Source organism: Musca domestica, unplaced genomic scaffold (assembly GCF_030504385.1).
Source record: "Musca domestica strain aabys unplaced genomic scaffold, Musca_domestica.polishedcontigs.V.1.1 5, whole genome shotgun sequence".
Classification (NCBI taxonomy): Eukaryota; Metazoa; Arthropoda; class Insecta; order Diptera; family Muscidae; genus Musca; species Musca domestica.
This window is the reverse complement of record NW_026712346.1, coordinates 7,302,924-7,326,757: the sequence shown is the minus strand read 5'-3', so window position 1 is coordinate 7,326,757 and position 23,834 is coordinate 7,302,924. Positions and strand designations below refer to the sequence as shown.

The 23,834-nt window shown below is 33.3% G+C and overlaps 1 protein-coding gene across 3 annotated transcripts in view; it reads left to right on the top strand.

The window, feature by feature from the left end:
* Nucleotides 1–5,325: 5,325 nt before the first annotated feature.
* Nucleotides 5,326–23,834, top strand: part of LOC101898580 (guanine nucleotide-binding protein subunit alpha homolog) — a 37,211-nt gene continuing 18,702 nt past the window's right edge. Inside the window, exons 1-6 of one of the 3 annotated variants that reach the window (XM_059128090.1) lie at nucleotides 5,326–5,401; nucleotides 5,505–5,616; nucleotides 5,703–6,085; nucleotides 6,144–6,282; nucleotides 6,339–6,544; nucleotides 6,605–6,736. In XM_059128090.1, coding sequence (XP_058984073.1) covers nucleotides 5,798–6,085; nucleotides 6,144–6,282; nucleotides 6,339–6,544; nucleotides 6,605–6,736 — 765 coding nt within the window. In that variant the 5' untranslated portion in view covers nucleotides 5,326–5,401; nucleotides 5,505–5,616; nucleotides 5,703–5,797. Of the gene's footprint in view, nucleotides 5,402–5,487; nucleotides 5,617–5,702; nucleotides 6,086–6,143; nucleotides 6,283–6,338; nucleotides 6,545–6,604; nucleotides 6,737–23,834 lie in introns of all 3 variants that reach the window. The other 2 variants (XM_059128091.1, XM_011292643.3) reach the window with 2 other exon arrangements.

The following is a 23,834-nucleotide window of genomic DNA, read 5'->3' as shown; positions in this document are numbered from 1 at the left end:
AACTGGAGTTAAGCCAAGAAATTTCACGTGGTTGAGAGAAATTAAATTTGACTACATTCACATCGTTATCAGATAGATCGGTAATTTTTCCTGGTTAGAATGCGATTAATTAAATGTCTCATTTAGAGTAACCGTAGGATTTAAGTGTGTATAATTTATTACAATAGTAGGTGGATTGGGAATAACTATTAACTATGCAACTCATGCTGGGAGCCACCTACATAAAAAATCAAAACTAACTATCCGTTGTCTATACATTCATTAGTCCATGGTACAATGATATCAAGGTAGGGCTATGATACCATATGATTTTAATTTTTTTTATTTTCTTGGCTTAATATGTCATCTTTATTTGTTTATGTATGTGTTTCCTTTTCAATAACACAAAAATTGTTCAGAAAATATTCAAATTCGGGTGTTTTCAAAATGTTTATTTCAACGTATGCATCGACAAAATCTAGAGTTTTTGTAGCGAAATAATTCTTTAGAGATATATAGTAAATGATTTTGAAAAGAAATGTTGACATTTCATTCAGTTATCGCTGTTTTCTATTATTTATTCAAAATAAATGCAACAAGTTGTTTGATTTTTTATTGTTTTGATACTAATTCTGACATTACAAGCCAAACAGGTAGACCTCTATACTTGCAATTTTTTCAAAGTTGACCTACCTTCTCTTCATTGTACCATGCACTAGTCTATGTATACAGCAGGGGCCCGACTTGCGTCTTTAAGGGAGCGACAAAGAAAGCGATGCAACGAAAAAAATGACTAGCAAAAGCATTTTGTATATAATTTATTGAGAGGAACCATAACGTTTAAACTCAGGAGCCGCACATTTTTTTGGATTTACGTCCCTCTCCATCTAATCGGCATTCGCATAGACTGTTAGCATCAAATCACTTTTAGAGCCTGCAAACATTTTTATATTTTGGTGTCGTTTAAGTTTCGTCGAATCCGTTTAACTTCTATCCAGTCCACATGCATAGCACTACATAAATTCCTGGAGAAATAGATACCAAGAAAATATCAGGAAGAGTGCTATTTGAAATATAAAGCAATTATCCAATAATTTTTTCGATAAAAGTTATCATTAATTAAAAGGTTTTATTTAGCTCACCCCGTTTGTTTTATTATTTATTCTTGGGTCAAATTTAGTAATTCAAATTCCACTATGTGCTTGACAACCGATTAATCTGAAATTTTGTATACACTTTGGATTTTGGCGACAATACAATTATGTTTATTCATTATAAATCCAAAAGCCGCCGATACCCATTAATATGGGTATCAAATGAAAGGGCTCAAAAGGCAGAATACAACATAATATAAAAAATTGAAATCCAAGATAACGGCCGCTACCAGATTGGCGGATAACGTAGGTTTTATCAATCCCATCAATATGGGTATCAAATGAAGGGGCATGACAAGAAGAATACATTATACTATACAAGTTCAATATTTAAGATGGCGCAGCCACTAAATGGCGTATAATAATAAGATTTAAATTTAGAAATTGCATCTGTAATTCTGGTATCTGATTAATCCAGCCTGATTCCACCCCTCAAGTCAAGATTTTGTAGCGTGTTAAGGATTGTGTGGCGTTAGGGTGGCTAAAATTGTCAACCGTTTAAATGTCCATTACTCGTGGGAACAAAATGGTACAAAATATAAAATATGAATTAAACAGAATGCGAAATAAAAACTAAAAACTAGAAAATAAAAAAATAGGTAAAAAACTTTTTAAGTTAAAAGCATTAAAAGCATAGACTTGACTAAAATAAAACCGAGGGGCACGTCAATTCTCTACAATATGCATATGCAATTGAAGTGAACCTCGGTTTTATTTTAGTCAAGTATATGCATATGTTTATAATTCCCACGACTGTATCTATTTTTTTATTGTGTTTTGGTTTTTAGTACATTTATCTTAAACATTTTTTAACTTAAAAAGTTTTTTACCTATTTTTTTATTTTCATATAAAACTCCATTTCCATTTTTCAAATATCCGGTAGCATTTTCCATATAAAACTCTTTATTTAATATCTCTATATAAAGCTCTTGGGATAAATAATAGATACTATCCACCAAGCTTTCTTCGACTCCCAAATAGAGGTAGAGCTACCAGCCGGTTATAATTTGTTGTCGGACTTAAATACCACACCAAAACCTTTAATAGTTTATTTTGCGAACTGACCACAAACTTTCATCTAATTCATGGACAAAAAACAAAGTTTCTTATTGTTCTGCCTTCACAAAACACCTCATAGTCGTCTGTACCACTCGTTTCTAATATTCTTGTTGAACTTGACAAAATATCCCTCTTTGCAGCACATATGACATTTAGAAGCCGTCTCATATCACTTATGTCAAAACAAGCATGCTCATCACCATAAACTCTGTCGTCGTTCTATCTCTCCTTCTGTGAATTCAAACTTGGACAGTTTATCTTCATGTGACCAGTTTTACCACAAGAATAATAATTTGGTATATACTTCTTTTTATCTGTGCCTTGTCGCCGTATCAGCCTGTTCAACACGGTACTTTCGCTTATATTCCTACAACAATTTCTTCTTCGCTATAAACAATTTAAAATTGCCGCGTATCTGGGTTCATAACTGGTTGTTTATTGAAATGATAATCGTTTATTGAAGAATTCAAATACAACTTCAAGAAAGTAGGAAAAATACAATAGACTTTTAAATATGCAACAATTGGTTTTGTTTATTTTACAATTTTCAACCAAATGCTTATATTCGAGGAAAACCACAAAACATGAATAGATATTTTGGGGTTTTTGCCCAAAATTAGAAAATTAGACAATACTGTTTTGTCCAAATATTGTACAATTTATTGCCTATTAACACCAAATATATGAATTTCTCCTGTAACTGAATTTGAAATAATTTCAAATTATTTTATTTTTTTCGAAACAATACACACATATATAAAAACTGTCTATATGTTTTGACATAATAGGATCACCAAAAGAAAACAATTGTAGAACAGTAGGTGTGTCTGGTTACCCTAAAATTTGTAACAATTGTTACAAATTGTTACTGGAAGTCGTCTGTTAACACGAAAGTTCTGCAAAAGAGAGCTGTTGGAGAGAAAAATTTTGACAGTTCTTTCAGTGAGAGTTTGCAAATTCTTGCTGGACAAATTTCTTCTTGCAATCACTTGCAACTCTTCTTCTTCTCATTCATCGACATTCAATCATCATTTCTATTGTTTGTTTATTTATTTTTGTGCTTTCAATTTGAAAATATTTTTTTGGAATTAGCAAGACTAATAGTTTTTGGAGAACAACTTTACAAAATGTGAAAAACGTAAATGTTAATATGTAATAAGAAAATAAAAGACTATTTCCAACATTTTTATTTAAAAAACTTGTAAAATTAGTATTGCTTATGGGGGACAAATTGGTTTGTTTTGACAAATCAGCTGATTAGTTGCAAGCTTCTGCAGGAATACCGTCTGTTTACTTTTCGCATTTTCCTTGCAAAAGAGAATAAAACTACCTTTTCTCTCAGAAAGAAGTTGCTGGACAATTCCTGCTGGAAAAGTAACCAGACACACCTAGTGCTGGCATGTTTTTTCATGATACCATATTATTTTGTTGTTGTAAAGTGGTTGGTGGCTTTATCCCTTTTATTGTTGTTTTTATAAAAACAACGTTTGTTTATTGGTGGAGAACGATGGTAATGTTTAACCGGGGGTAAGGCAGAGAATTCCTAGGTTTAGGAAAGAGCCACCAATTCTCAATAGTTCCCTTGTTTTTTGTCTGGGATATTCTCCCCTATGACAAAATTTGTTTTATACCCAAGTGACGAGATCGTAAGCTCAATAGAAGAGGAACCAAAGATTTACATAAAACTAAAATTCATTCGGAAAATCTTCTAAATCCTGCAACCGCACTTATAAAAATTTTCATCTTTCTCCACTTGCTATGCTTTCGTTTTACATAAACGAAGTAGCATAACCATGTAAGTTGGTTTTGTCTGTTACAACAAAAACCTCTTCGTCGAGTATTTTGTATTTTGTTGTTGCAAAATGGTCAGGCTTTATCCCTTTTATTTTTTTTTATAAAAACAACGTTTGTTTATTAGTGGAGAACGATGGTAATGTTTACCAGGCAGGGAATATCTAGGTTTCGGAAAGAGCCACCAATCCTCATCAGTTCCTTGTTTCTTGTCTGGGATATTCTCTCCAGAAGTTATTTTAAAAATAACTTCTATGACAAAAAACATTTTTTACCCAAGTGACGAGATCGTGAGCTCAATAGAAGAGGAACAAAAGAATTAAATAAAACTAAAATTCTTTTGAAAAGTCTTCTAAATCTTACAACCGCACTTATAAACATTTACATCTTTCTCCACTTGTTATGCTTTCGTTCAACCTGAACGAAGTAGCATAACCATATAAGTTGGTTTTGTCTTTTCGTCGACCGTGCCTTGTCTATTAATAGAACAGTGTTGGCATGTTTGTTCGGGATACCATCGTATTTTGTTGTTGCAAAATGGTCAGGCATAATCCCATTATTGTTGTTTTATAAAAACAACGTTTGTTTATTAGTGGAGAACGATGGTAATGTTTATCTGGGGCTAAGGCAGGGAATACCTAAGTTTCTGAAAGAGCCACAAATCCTCATCAGTTCCCTTATTTTTTGTCTGGGATATTCTTCCCAGAAATTATTTTAAAAATAACTTCTATGACAAAAAAACTTTATTTACCCAAGCGACGAGATTGTAAGCTCAATAGAAGAAAAACCAAAGAATTACATAAAACTAAAATTCCTTTGGAAAATCTTCTAAATCTTACAACCGCATTTATAAACATATTCATCTTTCCCCACACTTCAGGGGGTTGCTTTGCCCTACCTTCCGTAATTGTGCATAAATACAAGAAATTAACTAAAAGTACTTTACAGGGATGATTTACTAAATTTAATGGAAAATACTAATTCATACAACGCGTAATATAAGCCTTAATAGATTACTAACACGAAAAAATATATGAATAAATATGAATAAAAAATTATTTGGAAAATGAGAATTTGTTGTTAATTTGGCCATGTAACCAGATATATTTTTTGTAGACATTTGAGGAAAAACGTAAGACTCACCCTGTGAGAAATTTTTTATTTCTTCTATTAAAATGTTGTAAAGAAACGGGTTTCTATTAAAAACAATGTAAAACTGTTAATTATGAATTTTTACTACAATACGTGCTTCATAGTGTGTACACATTTATTGACATTCGGCCAACGTCATTGTTGTGGGAAAAGAACATGAGCTGTCATTTCAGCACTTCAGACTTTATACCTGGCAATGCCAATTTTAATGCTCAGCTGTTATTGTTTGGGCGTATTTCTCCGTTGTATTCGTGTACAATTTAAGGTATCAAAAGCGTTTAAAGAATCTTATTAAAAATTTTTCATACAATTTAATATAATACTTATTGTTTCGAGTTTAAATAAATTCAGTATTTACCTGTATCTAGTGATTCTTACCTGTGGCACAATCTAAAGTAATCGATATAAAATCTATTGTGATGATGTCAAATTATATCTACACCAACTCCGTCAATTTGCAAAGCGACTACGAACTCTTAGGTGGTGAAAATAGTAGCGACTGCAGCTTGTTTTGATTTGCAATACTTTAATTTTATTTCGTTGTTTGTAACTAAATTTTTTTTTAGCAAAAGTGTTCACTGCAAAATAATTGCAGAAGTTCACCTATCATGCTATACAATACCTGATGCCAATTTTTTAGCAAATTCTGGCATAGAAAAATATGAACAGCTTCAGTGACATGGCCCATGGCGAAATATCGGGTGCTGGTTGCACTGGCACTACACAACTCATGGAAGATCATCACAACCGCAGTGCGCAGAGTGATGTCGTTAATAGAGGTCCATATAGTCGTTTTCAATCATCAAGATTCGCGTGCTTACGCTGTTGTGGAAATTTGCTTAAATATTTGATCCGTCTGAGAAACACACCTGAAGAACTGGAACAACGATGCAAATCAAAAGAGATTGATAAATTTTTAGAAAAAGAAAAGCAAACATTTCGTCGCCAAGTACGTACATCCCTATTTGTATTTTATGTAGATTTTGTAAATCTTATATGTTTTATAGGTCAAACTATTACTGTTAGGAGCTGGAGAATCCGGAAAATCGACTTTCTTGAAACAAATGAGAATAATACATGGTGTCAACTTTGAACCGGAACTTTTAAAGGAGTACCAGCATGTGATATATCAGAATGTTATTAGAGGTATTTTGTGAGGCAGTTATTATCTATTTTGCAAATGTTGATATATTTAATTTTAGGAATGCAAGTATTGATTGACGCTAGAGAAAAACTTGAAATTTCTTGGGGAAATAACGATAGAGACAAGGATGCAATGGAAACAAAATGCATGGAATGTATATCTATTGAGGCTGAACAATTCGCTCAATATGCTACGACTATAAAACGTCTATGGCAAGATCGTGGTATTCGACGAGCTTACGAGCGCCGAAGAGAGTTTCAAATAGTAAGATCTTCTATTAATAACAATTTGTAAAAATATTACAAAATTAAATATGTATTTCAGAGTGATTCAGTAAACTATTTCTTAGATGAAATTGATAGACTGGCCAAATACGACTATGTGCCTACCCAAAAAGATATTCTGCACTGTCGCAAAGCTACAAAGGGAGTTTACGAGTTTTCTGTTAAAATACAGGTAAGATTGCTTTACAACGATAATCAAAAGCAACCATTAACAGTAACAGTTCCTGCGGACAGAGTAGAGAACCTACTCGTTTAAAGGGGGTTTCTTAAAGAAAAAGTCCGAAAAATTCTTGGGAGGTCCTTTCGAAAATTAGTGCATGTGTGTTTCCTTTTCTATTTCGTGTCCTGAGTAGTCGACGTGGTTAAAGAGAGGAGAGTATGGAGTATTTTGAACTATTGTGGTCCATGTAGTATTAGAAAACTTGGAGCAAGTTGAGTTTAGGGGCTATGCTCGGACTATTTTGAAATTTTTACCGCAGGTAGGTATTTGTAACCTGATTACGGCAATGTAATTTTTTTGTGGGGGAAATACCCGGTTACCCGGTTATTCGACCCAAAAGTTCGGATACAACATCCGGTTTATATCTGGTTCTACGTAACCGATATCAATAAAATGGGTATTATTTGAAAGCTTATTGGAACCGGTTTTGGAGAAATTTAGGAAAATTTGCATTTTTGTATGAGTACTTTTTGAAAAACCCATAAAAACTCGAAAATGGACCCATTATAGGGTCTTAAAATCTATACACTATATTATAGCTAACACTATTGCCTTTCCAAAATGGTGTCATATGTGTTGATATCTTTTGTGATATAAGAGATAGAATTCATTAAATTATATTTTTCTCTAGTCTAGATGCATTTGACTTTGACCTTTATAGCTTTTTTAAGCAACCGGCCTTCGGCCGGGGCTTAAGATTTTCTCCTCTGGGGTATGTCCAACACTGGCTACGCGATCCATAGTTTTTCTAAAAATTGTAATTTTTGTAAGTAGCCGGCCTTCGGCCGTGGCTTAAGATTTTCTCCTCTGGGGTATGTCCAACACTGGCTACGCGATCCATAGTTTTTCTAAAAATTGTAATTTTTGTAAGTAGCCGGCCTTCGGCCGGGGCTTAAGATTTTCTCCTCTGGGATATGTCCAACACCGGCTACGCGATCCATAGTTTTTCTAAAAATTGTAATTTTTGTAAGTAGCCGGCCTTCGGCCGGGGCTTAAGATTTTCTCCTTTGGGGTATGTCCAACACTGGCTACGCGATCCATAGTTTTTCTAAAAATTGTAATTTTTGTAAGTAGGCGGCCTTCGCCCGGGTCTTAAGATTATCTCCTCTGGGGTATGTCCAACACCGGCTACGCGATCCATAGTTTTTCTAAAAATTGTAATTTTTGTTAGTAGCCGGCCTTCGGCCGGGGCTTAAGATTTTCTCCTCTGGTGTATGTCCAACACCGGCTACGCGATCCATAATATTCTAACAACACCGAATTAACACATATGACACCATTTTGGAAAGGCAATAGTGTTAGCTATAATATAGTGTATAGATTTTAAGACCCTATAATGGGTCCATTTTCGAGTTTTTATGGGTTTTTCAAAAAGTACTCATACAAAAAATGCAAATTTTCCTAAATTTCTCCGAAACCGGTTTCAGTAACCCCGTCATATGACTACTTGTTGGATAGGTATTTTCATAAGCTTTCAAATATACCCATTTTATTGATATCGGTTACGTAGAACTGGATATAAACCGGATGTTGTATCCGAACTTTTGGGTCGAATAACCGGGTAACCGGGTATTTCCCCCACAAAAAAATTATATTGCCGTAATCAGGTAAAAATTTGAGGTCAATCCAAGCATAGCCCCTAAACTCAACTTAAGCCGAAAACTTGAGGAGTCACATCTTCCTTGTAATAACCTCCTTATCACACAAATAATAAATGCAAAAAAGTAAAGAAGTGTAAAGTTCGGTCGGCGCTAACATACTCCATACATGTATAGAAAATGAATATTTGTTCAACATTTCTAATTTGTAAGGTAAAAATTAAAATACTTGAAGCGACAGTTTTTGATTGATTGTAGCCTACGATTGAAATAACTCATACAATATCTATAGTTCTTTTTTTTGAGTTTGTTGTTGGCTCTGTTAGATGGAAATGTGAATAATTGGCCAAGGTGGCTTTGTTTAATATTTCAGATTTTATTTAAAACTAGCTAACCTGGACCGCGTTGCTGGCCCATAGTATTAGCGTGTAATGCATATTTTTAATAATCTAATATAAGTTGTAAATGGTTAGCTTTTCCTCTTTAAAAAGCGTAAACTTTGATAAACAATGTTGGCTTGCAACTATCGCCAATCTACAAATTTGACGGTGTTCATGCTTATTGCTGTTTTCCTTGTTTTGTGGCTTATTGTTGTATTCGTTTCATTATTTATTTAGAGTGCACAATAGATATTTATGGTGAATGAATGAAATGTTGCATATACACTTGCATATATGTTTTCAATTTTCTGGTGTTTTCGTCGTCAGAGTCGATAATAATTTCTAAATTTAATTGAACTATCATAAATAAGGTGTCATCGGTTTATGAAAGTTTTGGACCCCACACATTTTTGACGATTAAATTATGCCGTGAGCTTCTCCGTTCTCCATTTGAATTTACGATAGAGGTCACAAAATTTAATATGCGTCTTTTAAACTTAGCACATCTTATTCTTAGGATTATTAATGTTACAAAAGGTTCTCATTTAGAAATAACCCTCATATTATATTATCTCCTAATATTCGTCGACTAAATGTGCTCTAATGTGGCATTTTATGATTTCAGTACACTTAAGTCTAGTCCTTTAATACTGATTTCCCGTATAACCTGCCGATTTGAGGTATTTTTAAGGTCTCAAAAGCATTTTCGAGGTTATAAATCATTTGTTAAAAAATGACGAAAAAGTCCACTTTATCATTTATTTCCTATTCTACAGTACCTCTTTATATTCATTATATTATCGTTTTTATATAAATTTTCACACCTCAATTGTCAGTATTATAAAAGTCTTAACAATATTTTCAAATCAAAAGGAATTTTGAATTCGTAACTTTTAGAAGACCATGTTTTTTGTTGATTAATCTATATCCGTCTGTGTAGGTTGCCGTTCGTTAAAATCCTAGGAAGTTAGAATATATACGTTCCCTTTAGGTATAATGATACCGCTAAACATTCATCTTTTTGTATGCTTTTGTTATAATTTCTACCGACTTAACTGTAATTTGACATTTAAAGTTTTCAGTATTGTAAAATCAATACCGGCAATAACTGTTTACTGTTTTAATTTACTATTGTTCCCCATTATGCATAGCCCCAATTTAAAAGTACGTTGAGATTTTATATGTTTTGATGCTTTGAGAAGTATTTTTTAATCAAAATTGTATAGAATATATGCAAAATTGCTCGTTTTTTTAATAAGAATTTTCAATGAAACAATTCTATACAAAATTCCTTAGAGGTTTTTCTTAAAATTGTCATTCATGAAAACGTTTCCACTATAATTACAAATAGCCAAAAGAAAATTTAAAATAAATATTAAAATATTAGAATTTTAGGTAAATCGAAAAATTGGGCATAAAAGTAGGGGTGGCCACTTTTTCTTTGCATAAAAACCAAACACGGGGTAGGACGAACATTTAAAAAAAAAATATCCAAATCCGTACAGCCGTTCTTAGCTGATTCGATTTCCAACGAGCAACAATTGATTTTTAGTCGTTGTCAGTTCCTCTGCTCTAAATAAATACATAGGGTTGGATGGAAAGTCAACAGTATGTCGTGTAATGATTTTCAAACCCATATCTTCATTATTCTGGCAAATATAAGGATTTTAGATAAATCGAAATAATGGGCGTAAAAGTAGACGTGGTCAATATTTTTCTTTAAAACCCTAAATCGGGTATGACGAACGTTTGTTCAAAAAAAAAAAAAAAAAATGAAAATCTGTCCAGCCGTTCTCAACTGATTCCATTACCAACGAACAACAATTGATTTTTAAAAAGTTTTATTTAGCTTACCCCGTTTGTTTTATTATTTATTCTTGGGTCAAATTTAGTAATTCAAGTAATTCAATAATTCAAAAATAAAAATATGAATTTAACAGAATGCGAAATAAAAACTAAAAACTAGAAAGGTTAAAAGGTTTTATGTTAAACATACATTGCAATGTTTAAGATAAATGTACCAAAAACCAAAAAATAATAAAAAATAGATACAGTCGTGGGAATTATAAACATATGCATGGACTTGACTAAAATAAAACCGAGGGGCACTTCAATTGAATATGCATATTGTAGAGAATTGACGTGCCCCTCGGTTTTATTTTAGTCAAGTCTATGCATACGTTTATAATTCCTGTATCTATTATTTATTTTTATTTATTATTTTTTTTGGTATTTAGTACATTTATCTTAAACATTGCAATGTATTTTTAACATAAAACCTTTTAACATAAAAAGTTTTTTACCAATTTTTTTAATATTTGCAACTCTTGATCTCTTTATTGTTAGGCGTAATGCATCTACTACATGGCATTTGATAATTTTTGTAAAGTCTATTGTTGACATTGGTGCAAGGTGCGACCATATTCTTCTCTTTGGATATTTATGCTTACGGTGAAACCTTCTATGAATAGACCCACATATTACAATGTATTCCATGCTTCCCCGTCACTCATTGACTACGCTTTAATAATATATAATTTAGCTTAAAATGCAGTTGGTAATTTCCCTGCGTTAAACTCTCACCATGCATTACTGTTAAAACAAAATTATGTGCCGTGCCGCTTCGAAACTGCGATTGTAACTTTTAAAGACTACAATGACATTAACATGAATTTTCTAATTAATAATTTGTAGTTACAACTATGAAGCACAACTATCTTATTTTACCAAAATTGTTATAAACCATTCTGTATAATGTTAAGTTCTGTAGTTGGTTTATTCCTGAAGTGAAAACTAAAATTTATACTAGATATCTTGCTTATGGAACTATTCTTTACTATGGTTGTTATTCTTGTTCGTCTTCTTTTAGTACACCTTGTTATGAATGCAATAGTAAACCTCAGTTTAAGAAAATTGACATCATTCGGATATCTGTAGCTTGTTTATCCTTTCATATGAAGCATTTTAATGGAGGAATACATTGTTCTGCTGCTGCAGAAATGGAAGGAATTAATCGAACTTCACTGATTTTAGACTCATTTCTGTCCTTAGCTTATCACAAACATTTGAGCTTGTACTTAACAAGCAAATATGTTCACATTTAAATTCTTCTTCACTTCAAAGCTTTTGTCCGTCTGGTTTCCAAAGGCATCATGGAACAACTTTCTTGGTGCTAAATCTTACTGATTATATTATACTTAGTAAAGCTTTCATTGATCCAGTAATAAAATCTACTTCTCAAAGAAATTTACAATCGATTAAGTTCCTCATACTCGTTGTCTAGGTCATTTCTGACTGATCGTTCTCAGTTTTTGGTTTCTAGTGGCCATAGTTCTGATTCCAGATAAAGATTATAAAGATTGCTGTTGTTGAGGTTGTAATGGATCGTTAGTGGTATATCCATTGGCAGGTTCCTTGAATATCACCTGTTTTAATGTAATTACAGGTTTATGAAGAATGTTTAGTCCCCCTTGTATAATTTTACATAGTTCACCTTTATGTATAAAAAGAGATGTTTTGAACATTGCGGATAACAGTTTATTTTATTATACTCTCCACCAAGAAGAGGGGGGGGGGAGGTATATTAAATTAGTCATTCCGTTTGTAACACCTCTAAATATTCGCCATAGACCCATAAAGTATATATATTCATGATCAGCATTAAATTCTAAGTTGACTTAACGATGTCTGTCAATTAAAATCACGATATAGCTCACATTATTTGACATTGATCTTTGAAATTTGGGAGAAACGTTCTTCTATAGCGCCTATATACGGTAACTGCCGATAGTCATCATGTGGCACAAAATTTTCGATATAGGTTCGCGTTTTGTTATGGCCGCCATATAACGGTATCTCCAGATATTCAATATTTTTGCGGTTTAGGCCACATTTTTTATCGTATATTTGTTTAAAATTCGGTATTTGTGGTTCATAATGGGCCCAACAATTAGAAAAAACTCCAAAACTTTGTCCATATTCCCTTAAATATTTATCTTGGCAGCCTAATATTTAAAACAGTTGTTTATACTTTATAAACATAAGAAATACCATATATACCAGTAAATCCAGGGTTAAATTAAAAAACTGCAAAAAAGTCAAACGCCGTAATTTTTAAATTTTTTTTTTATTTTTTTTTTTATTTTTTTGAATGAAAGCGAAAAAAAAAATCGGAAATAGCATCAAATTTTGAGAATAAGTTTGTTTGAATTGGTCACCTTTGGCACGAATTACGGCCAATGAAACCACACACGCTCACACGCTGCCCGAACATTGCTCTGCGTTATTTTGGCCCATTTCGGACGAAGCGTTTGCTTGAGGTGATCGACATTTTGGTATTTTTTAGTGCCAACCTTGCTTTCCAAAATACTTCAGACACAAAAGTCCAACGGATTAGTTTCCGGAGATTTTGGTGGCCATTGTGCGCAAGAAATGAAGCGAGAAACCTCATTTTGTAACCATTCTTGGGTTGCGCGTTCTGAGTGCGATGGTGTTGAGTCCTGTTGGAATGTCCAAATGTTTGCGTTCGCAAGGCTTTAATACACCCTTCAGAATATTTTCGCGATAATATTCGGCATTGATTCTGATGCCACGGTCGATTTATTCGAGCGGAGAGCAACCATCGACTGTTTGGCGGCCCACACCATCACCACGGCCGGCGCTTGAGTTCTGGTGGCCTACGGAAGGTGCACATTTTCAGCTCTTTGACAAGTAAACACGATCATTTTGATTGTTTACAAACTGCTGGACAGCGAATGTTTTCTCGTCGGAGAAAACCAAATTCGGCAGTTCACCACTTTCGGCCAAGCGAACTCTTTAGCTCTTTCGAGTTTATTTTCTTTTGTTGCGTTGCAAGTTCTTGCACTTTTTGAAATTTCAATGACTTTACCCCGAGCTCATTTCTCAATATTTGCCGAATGGAATATTGCGATATGTTCAGCTCTCGAGCTATTTTCGGCCACTGCGACACGGGCTTTGATCAAGTCGCTTCTTTACTTTTCGAACCATTTCTGCTGATGTTGCTATTTTCTTCCGTCCACTTCCTTGACGTCGGGCTACGCTACCAGTATCACGGTAACGAGCGATGGTATGAGATACAAAAGATTTATTAACATTTAAATGCTGGAGTACTATAACGATAGCCACTTGTGGTTTTCCAGCCAAATATAAAGAAATCACACTATCACCCTTGGATTCAACCACGAATAACTTTTTTTCTGGAAAATTCTCATCAAAATGATTTTTGATTGGCTTAGAAATGACAGCAGTCTGAAGTTGGTTGCAGTTTTTTCATCGCACCCTGTATATTTAGCTTTTACCGTGGGACTCTATTCGAAAGTTCGAATTGGTAGAAAGTTACATTAGATCCGAATTGAAACTCTTACTATGTAACAGTTTCAGCTCGAGTAAAAGTACTTTTGAGTGAATTATTCAATGTTATATGCATTAACTTTGAAAAATGCCAAAAATATCAAAACATAAACAACAAAGTAAATAAGAAGTATTTAAGTTTCAACGCCTCAAAAAGTTTTTTTGTTTAAGTGATAAAATAAAAATGGATTCACTTGCTCTTTGGCCACAATCCTTCATATACTGTAAATTGTTTACGCTTTCTTAACGTGCGGTGATTGAATAAAATTTACTTAAAGTGTGTTTTGTGATCTGGCCAAACCAACACATTTAGATATATACTATGTATTATTTATTTTTTCCAACCAACCACCTCACTCATTGGTAGACCAGCTGCATTTAGGCCTTTTTACCAATTGTGTTCATATATTATTGGTGGCTTGTTTAGCGTTCGTGGCTTTTATATAGCTTTTATCCGTTCTCTTTTACTACTTTTTACTAGCAGCTTCTCAGTTTCTTCATGATTGGCTATGTTGATCTTAACGAATTGTTATCTAATGACGACGTTTACGTTAAAAAGTTATGCAAAGGTTCATTGAAAATGGCATCCCGAAGGCAAGGAATTCGAGCGTGGAATCCAGAAACTTTTTGGATCTTTTGCCTGCCACTCTTGTAAAGAAAAGGGTGCAAGCGCCAAAAGAGGTACCAACCCATATCACATGCACCGATAAAAAGGTGCGGGAAACGAAATAAACAAGTGCGGTGGCTGGCATAAAAATATAATGTCACATTTTTGAATGTTTTGGGCTGCTTTTTCTTCGCACGCGTATAATGTGATGATATCGAATACATTTTTTTTATACTTAATATTCTGCTTTTCGTTTCCGTTACAACATCCAGATTTAGGAAATCAGGTACTCCAATAGGCTGCACCAAATATCCTTCAATCTGTATTGTGTGGATCTGTATCACACGGAGGGTAGACACTCCTCAATCGGGAAACTTTAATCTGAAAAGAATCATTTCTTCAAAGCCCCCAATATTAAAATTTTGCAATAAAGAATTTGTTACAAACGTTTATATTCCTGAATGTTTATTAGAATTTTTTGCTATAAACTATTCATATCCCTACAAGTTTACACAAACTGATCAAATTTGTATGTAATTCTTACATTGCAAAGATATCCAATAGTTGACGTTGCTTAAAATCAATAAAAAGTTCGGTACCGGATGATATGCTTAACATAACACTCAAGTTTTGCTCAACACATTAGCATTCGGTCACGATTCCACTTTCTGGAAAAAGTCTTATATAGCAGCTTTACACATTTCCGATAGTCTTACAAATGTCTTGGAATAGCGAAATTAAGTTTCATTCCAAAAATGTTTGCAAAAAGTATTATTGCGCAAATTCAATTCTCTTTGATTATATTAGAATATGGTTCTGTTGTTCTGTTCAATATGCAATATACTCAGATAAAATAATGCTTCTTATACTAGCAGATTAAAAAAGTTAGATTACCTACACGAAAAGCAGACGTACTATATTGAACTCAATGATGGTACTAAAAATAATAAATGATAATATACCTTCTTTTTTTGTTTTTTTTTTCGAATGTTATCACATTATCACCCCTGCCGACCGAGGGGGCGACCTCCCTTTCGAAGGGATCGCGTACACATCATGATCCGCATCATAATGGGAATTTAGTAGGAAATTGAAAACCAGCTAGAGAATCTAATTCATCAGCTAGTTTGTCAAATAATAAAACATGTATTTTAATTGTTTAAGAATAAAATTATTCTAGATTTAATAACTTCTAAACTCATACCAAAATCTACATTACAGTACACAGAATTAAAGTCAACACACATTTTACTAAGAGGTTCGCCCATTGAATAATTCGTGCGGTGAAAATCAGTATATAATAATTGGTAGTATCTGCTAGATCTAAACGGAACATTAATTCTAATAGATGAGATTAGGAAATCTGAAGGTATATTACCATTTAATATTTTTTGTACAAACATGGAGTTCAACATAATACGGCTGCTTTTAAGTGTATGCAATCTAATTAAAATTTAGCCTGCTAGCATAAGAAGGCAAAACAAAATCATTATTCCAATGTAAACCTCGTAAGGCAAATAGCAGAAATTGTTTTTGCACGGATTCTATTTTATCTGAGTATATTGCATATTGAGGATTCCATACAACAGAACCGATCTGGAGAAGCACATATGCTTACATTTGCTTAAATTTAACTCCATACAATTTAACCTGCACCATTGAAAAAGGCTATCTAAATCGTTTTGAAGTAAACTAGCTTGTTTATCACAATTATGGGAAATGAATAATTTAACATCATCTGCGTACATTAACAATTTCGAGTAATTTATGGAAGTAGGTAAATCGTTGATAAATAAAAGAAAGAGGACTGGTCCAAGGTGACTTCCTTGCGGAACACCCGATGGAACGTTAATCGTTTTGGATAGATACCCTTCAAACAAAACTAGTTGTGATCTATCTGTGATCTATTCATTTGATTAAGTTTGTGTTGAAACCCATATAATTTAATTTATATATTAGGAGTTCATGGTTAACCCTATCAAAAGCTTTACTAAAATCAGCATAAATTGTATCAGTTTGTTTACGCTGAACAAATCCTTTTATTACTGTTGACGTAAATTGTATAAGATATGTTGTAGTTGAAAGACCACTATGAAAACCCTGCTGATATGGACTCAATATAGATTGAATTTTCAGTGAAATTACTGCAGTAATTAATTTTTCGCACAATTTTGGAATGGAACTTAATTTTGCAATTCCTCTATAATTTGACACATTAGTAAGACTGCCAGACTTATGTAAAGGTATTAAATAAGATTTTTTTCCAGAAAGTAGGAAAGTGACCAAATTTAAGTGAATAATTAAACAATATAGTTAAAGGAAGTGCTAATGTTTCTGAACAATATTTAAGAATTATATTAGGTATGTCATCCGGTTCTGGACATTTAATCGATTTTAAACTACACAGACTATTGGACACCTCCTGACGTTGTAGAAAAGGCATACAAATGAAAAGGCATACTATTCCAATGTAAATCTCGTACGGCAAATAGCAGACATTGTTTTTGCACGGATTCTATTTTATCTGAGTATATTGCATATTGAGGATTCCAAACAACAGAACCGTATTCTAATATAGGTCTAAAAAGAGACGTAAATAATTGTAAATAAATAACCTAAAACACCATTTGCTTTATTTACGATTGTTATTACATGGCTATTAAAAATTTAATTTTGGATCCATCAAGAGACCTAGATCGACAAATGAATCTACAGTTGATAATGAATGGCCGTCAATATTATATTGCAATACCAGAGAAGAAGATCTGGAGAAGCACATATGCTTACATTCGCTTAAATTTAACTCCATACAATTTAACCTGCACCATTGAAAAAGGCTATCTAAATCGTTGTGAAGTAAACTAGCTTGTTTATCACATTTATGGGAAATGAATAATTTAACATACTCTGCGTACATTAACAATTTCTAGTAATTTATGGAAGTAGGTAAATCGTTGATAAATAAAAGAAAGAGGATCGGTCCAAGGTGACTTCCTTGCGGAACACCCGATGGAACGTTAATTGTTTTGGATAGATACCCTTCAAACAAAACTAGTTGTGATCTATCTGTGATCTATTCATTTGATTAAGTTTGTGTTGAAACCCATATAATTTAATTTATATATTAGGAGTTCATGGTTAAACCTATCAAAAGCTTTACTAAAATCAGTATAAATTGTATCAGTTCGTTTACGCTGAACAAATCCTTTTATTACTTTTGACGTAAATTGTATAAGATTTGTTGTAGTTGAAAGACAACTACGAAAACCCTGCTGATATGGACTCAATATAGATTGAATTTTCAGTGAAATTACTGCAGTAATTAATTTTTCGAACAATTTTGGAATGGAACTTAATTTTGCAATTCCTCTATAATTTGACACATTAGTAAGACTGCCAACTTATGTAAAGGTATAAATAAGATTTTTTTCCAGAAAGTAGGAAGAGTGAAAGTGAGTGAATAATTAAACACTATAGTTAAAGAAAGTGCTAATGTTTCTGAACAATATTTAAGAATTATATTAGGTATGTCATCCGGTTCTGGACATTTAATCGATTATAAACTACGCAGACTATTGGACACCTCCTGACGTTGTAGAAAAGGCATACAAATTTGATCAGCCTGTGATAACTTTTACGGATACGATTCATTAATTTGGCAAGATGTACTGGAATAGGTTGTGGCAAAAAAATCTGCGAAACATTCAGCAATATCTGTGCCTGTGACAAATTATTTATTGTTATATTTCAATACTGAGGGCTTTGAGGAAACTTTTCGTTTTAGATTAACGAAATCATAATAAGATTTAGGACTGGATTTAAAATTATTTTTAATCTTGTCTAGGCAAAGATATTACAATCTACGAGACTCTAAAGTATATTTGGATCTAGCAAGAGAGTAATTAGTGTAGTCTATTGTTAAGGCTGATTTTTTATATTTACGAAAAAGCTTATTTTTAGAATTTTTTAAACTTGATAACTCAGGGGTTATCCATGGATATTTATTCGAATTTTTAACTCTATTGGTTGGAACACATTCCAGTTTAAATCTATTTAAAATATCATAAAATTTATCAATTACATATTCTAGATCCTTATGGCTGTTACACAGGCACACAGAAGCCCAATTTACGGTGGAAATGAGGGTATTAAGTTTTCGAAAATTAGTTTTTTTGTAATTAAGGACAGTTTTAAATGAGTCGGACTGACTTTCTTCAATTTCATAACTGAGAGTCATGGAGATATATAAAGTTGGATGGTATATATCTTCAGGAGTGCATATTGGAGGTATTCTGAATATATCAAAATGCTGTGCTATATTTACAAACGCCAAATCAAGAATTTTACCGTGGGAATTTTTCACACTGTTTATTTGATTTAAGTCACTCAAACTATTTATAACATCAAATGTATACCTGGTACTGTTCATTTCGGATGGCAAAGGAATCAAAGCTTCAGAATCTGGCATTGGAAGCCAGCTAATAGAAGGCATATTAAAATCACCAAGAATCAGGATGCGATCGGAATCTTTCATTTTTTCAGTGATTAAATTTATTGTTGCTGATTATAAATGTCAAGTGAAGATGATAGCAAATAGAAAATAAGCCATTTAGTTTTTTGGCACCGAATCTGGTCTAAGAGGCAAATGAACTAAACTATCGGATCTCTCCAGAAATTCTTTAATAAAAGCCCTAGCAGGCCAAAATTCTTTTAAAATCAACTGTACAAAAATATTTTTAGGCACAACGATTTTGAAAGAAGATCTACTTTCAGAAAATGCAGATCGGAGCTTATAACATCTCAAAAAGTAATCTCCCTCAAATTTTTGATTTTATATAATAGCTTATGTCATCGGCCGTTGTTTCTGGTGCAAACTTTGTTGCAAATATCATTTTCATGGCGGGAGCCATAGATAATGATCTTAGGACAGGTTGAGTTTTGCCAGTAGCAGTCTCGGGACGATCACTAGTGATAAGTGAAGTAAGTGATAATTCCTGTATGTCACGAGTAGATTGTGAAACCTCACTATCAATACCCATAACATCAGGATTATTTACCCCTTTACTTACACCGCTGTTAACTACCGGAACTGGCTGTGTAACAACACTGGCATACGACTGTTCACGTCCAGTCTCAGTTGTATCAGTGATATTAATTGAAACCGGTTGTGGAATAGTCTTCTCCACAGAAACTATTGCTTTGCGACTAGGCATTCCCTTAGTTGGTGCCTTTTTCGAAGCCCTTTTGTGTTTCTGGCCAGAAACTGACGGTTTACTTGTCCGCCTTGAATTGTCTAAGGCATTTACCAAGGTTATGGCCGTTTGATGAAAGCTGTCACCAAAATTATTAAACGTGTATTTCCAAATTGTTTTTCAATATGAAGAGTTGTTTTATTTTAATTTCATAAGAATAATATGTGTACATTACTAAATACGTTGTCGACGTTCTTGCAGATTCGTTTCGACTCTACTACTGACTGTCAAAAAAAAATTTGCATGCACCATCACAGCGATAAAGCTGTCCTCAGCTTCCTCAACATCCTGAACTCAGGAGCATCTCGACACTAGCGTTTAATTTTATCAGAGCAAAACTTGCGTGCACTGATCTGCATCCTAGGGATATCTTCGGCGAGATATCAGTCATCCTCAAGCACCCGAAAAATAATATAAGGGCCACGATACTTTGGCTCGGTTTCTTTGAGTCTCCCTGATAAGGGGTTGGCGATCGATTATTTTCGTCCAGTCGTTTTTTCCATTTCGATATTTCTCTTTCGATGTTGGCTTTAGCAACTATACTTTTTTCTTAGATTGAATTGCGGCAGCGATTTGATTTCATACTAAATCGATCAAATATTAATTCGTTTGGACTAAATTCAGATGTTGAGCTTCGTTGGAAATTCACTGCCCATTGTAGATTGTTCGAATCTGAATCCCAGTCCTTCGTATCATTATCGTCAGTTCGGAGATACGATTGGCTCGTTCTACTTGTCCATTCGATCTTGGTGTACACACAACTGTTTTATCGTGCCTTATGTAGTTGCGCTCACAATATTCCTCAAAACTTTTGGAATTGAAGGCTGTGCCATGGTGCGTTACTACACATCGGGGAAGGCCAAAATAGCTTGATAATTAATTTAAAACATTGAGTACTGGAGCTGTCTTTGTACTTCTAACTGCTTTTACCACTAGATATCTCGCCAAAACGTGTTTACAATGTGTGTTTTTCGGAATGGAAGAGGCTTCACTTCATCACAATGCAACTCTCCCTCAGGCTTACCTCTTTTTGTTTTGTTATAACAACATTCCATGCAAGCGGCAATGTATTATCGTACACATTTACGCAAACTCCAAAATGTCCGTTCAATTCTTTCCAAGGTTTTCCCAAGATCCACGTGTCCAATGTCATCATGACAGGCTATACAAATTCTCCAATGTATATTCTTCGGTATTACAAATCTTAATCCATTCGTGGTTTTTCGATACAAACGATGATTTTGTAAGCAATATTCGGTTTCAGATTGACGCGCTTGGTCCGATTTCTTTATACCATTCAAAAGACTAATTATGTTGCTTAATTTCGGGTCTTTAGATGAGACCTGCTGTATCCTTTCCATCGGAGGTTCGTTTGGCGATCTGCTCAGGGCATCAACGTGTGTCATTCGGGAATCTTCGTGATATATTCACAATCATGTTTCACCAATCTCATAAGCCCACGTGCAAATCTTGATACCAATTGTTTTGTCGTTTTGGTCTTCGTTTGGCGACGCAATCAGTTATGAGACGAAATCTTTTCCCAGGAAGATAAATTCGGAATCGCTCCAACGTTTCGACTACGGCGAGGACTTGAATGAATATTGACTGAATATTGCCTGCTTTTGTGCTATTACAAAATTATGAAGAATGTTAATTTTCCCTTGCATAATAAGTGTGAGTTCTGTAGATTATCTCGGAATCCTCAAGATTTTTTTCTTTGGTTAGTGAGAGGACGTTTCTTGTAAGTTTGTGAGATTGTGGAGTCACCTACTTTTGACCCTGTGTAGTTTCATTTTTTTCATCAAAATCTACAGGATAAGGTTTTTTTTAATATTTATCTGTTCATTGATTTGCTGATTGGTTTAATATTTATTTTTAAATACATTTTTTATGATTGTTTTTCATAGAAAAAATTTACTTTTTTTAGGAATTTATTAGTTTCTATGCTTGTAGACATTTGCTCAATTGAATGCGAGTGATGAATAGTAGTATCACGTATCGATCCTTTTATTTTTTTCCGTTTCAGCTAGGTGGAAGGGTTCGACTCCTTTTTGAGGGTCTAATTATTTTGAACTAAATTTGCTATTGCTAATTTTTGTTATGTATTAATTTTAAATTTATAAGTTACTCGAAATTGTTAATGTACGCAGATGATGTTAAATTATACATTTCCCATAATTGTGATAAACAAGCTAATTTACTTAAAAACTATTTAGATAGCCTTTTTCAATGGTGCAAGTTTAATTTTATGGATTTAAATTTAAGCAAATGTAAGCATATGTGCTTCTCCAGATCTTCTTCTCTGATATTACTGACGGTCATTCATTATCAACTGTAGATTCGTTTGTCGATCTTGGTATCTTGATGTATCCAAAATTAAAATGTTAGTAGCCATGTAATAACATTGGTAAGTAAAGCAAATAGTGTTCTAGGTTTTGTTAATTTTCTGATTAATTTTCTGATCCATATATAACAAAACGCCTCTTGTTAGACCTATATTATAATACGGTTCTGTTGTATGGGATCCTCAATATGCAATATACTCAGATAAAATAGAATCCGTTCAAAAACAATTTCTGCTATTTGCCTTGCGAGGTTTACATTAGAATAGTAATTTTGTATTGCTAGCAGGATAAAATTAATTAGATTGCCTAAACTTAAAAGCAGACGTATTTTGTTGAACTTCATGTTTGTACTAAAAATATAATATGGTAATATACCTTCAGATTTCCTAATCTCATCTATTAGAAATAATGTTCCGCATAGATCCAGTAGATACTACAATTATTATATAACCATTTTATTTTTAAAGAGGCATTTGTTCTTTTTCGGTATTGCACGTTAATACAATATATTGGCCGTGTTGGTCTTTTTATATCCTACAACACTATGTATTTGGAGTATTATAAGTTTGATTGAGCCAAAAATTGTGTAACACCTCGAAATATTGGTTTTCCCCATTTTAATTTGTAATCACTCTACAGGTCGCATTTATAACTCGATCTTCACGAAATTTAGAATGGAGGTGGGTCTAGGGTCAGAATAGAAACGTATTTCTTTTGGAGATGATCTATTTATTTAGGGGTTGAAATGGACCAAAACCTGAAAATTTCCTGATTTTGCAGTTGCTCCACAGGTCGCAATCATAGACCAATCGAAGTGGAAGTTAGCATGTGGCTAGATCTTAGGTCTGGGCAGAAGCCTTCCAATTTTGGTCATCGGGTAATATTTAGTGGGCGAAATAGACCATAACATTTGTGTTAAATAACAGTCAAATTTTACAATAATCCGCGAATATTTTTAGTCCCAGCGAGATTGCATCATGAGAGAATATTTTAAAACTCGCAATCTTCGAATCTGTGATCTACTTGGTGTCCAAGGTGTTACTTTAAATAACAGAGTGTACCTTAATGATCATTTTTCGCCTGCTGCATCGCATTTAAACTTTGTTTGCAAAAAACTGCGTCGCCTTAAAGTAGTCAAAAAATGTAAGATTTTGAATTCTGATATTGTAAAGGCATGGCTGGTTTTTTCTGATGGTAGAGAGGATACTTACAACGTTAGTCAATGTGAGACATTGCTTGCGGATGCGGAAGGCGGTGGAAATTAAATTTGCATATCAATATTTATTTTTTTTTCTAATTAATATTTCTATTGATTTTTTTTCTTAATTGCTTTAATTTTTGATTAATTTAATTGCTTTCGATTCCATTCATTTTTTTATCCTGTTTTTGTGCTGGATCAATTTATCTATTTTTTTTTTAATTCATTTTATAGCATTCAGCTGCGTTAAAATTGTATTTATTTTTCATTATGAATTTATTGAAATTATATTTTATTAGT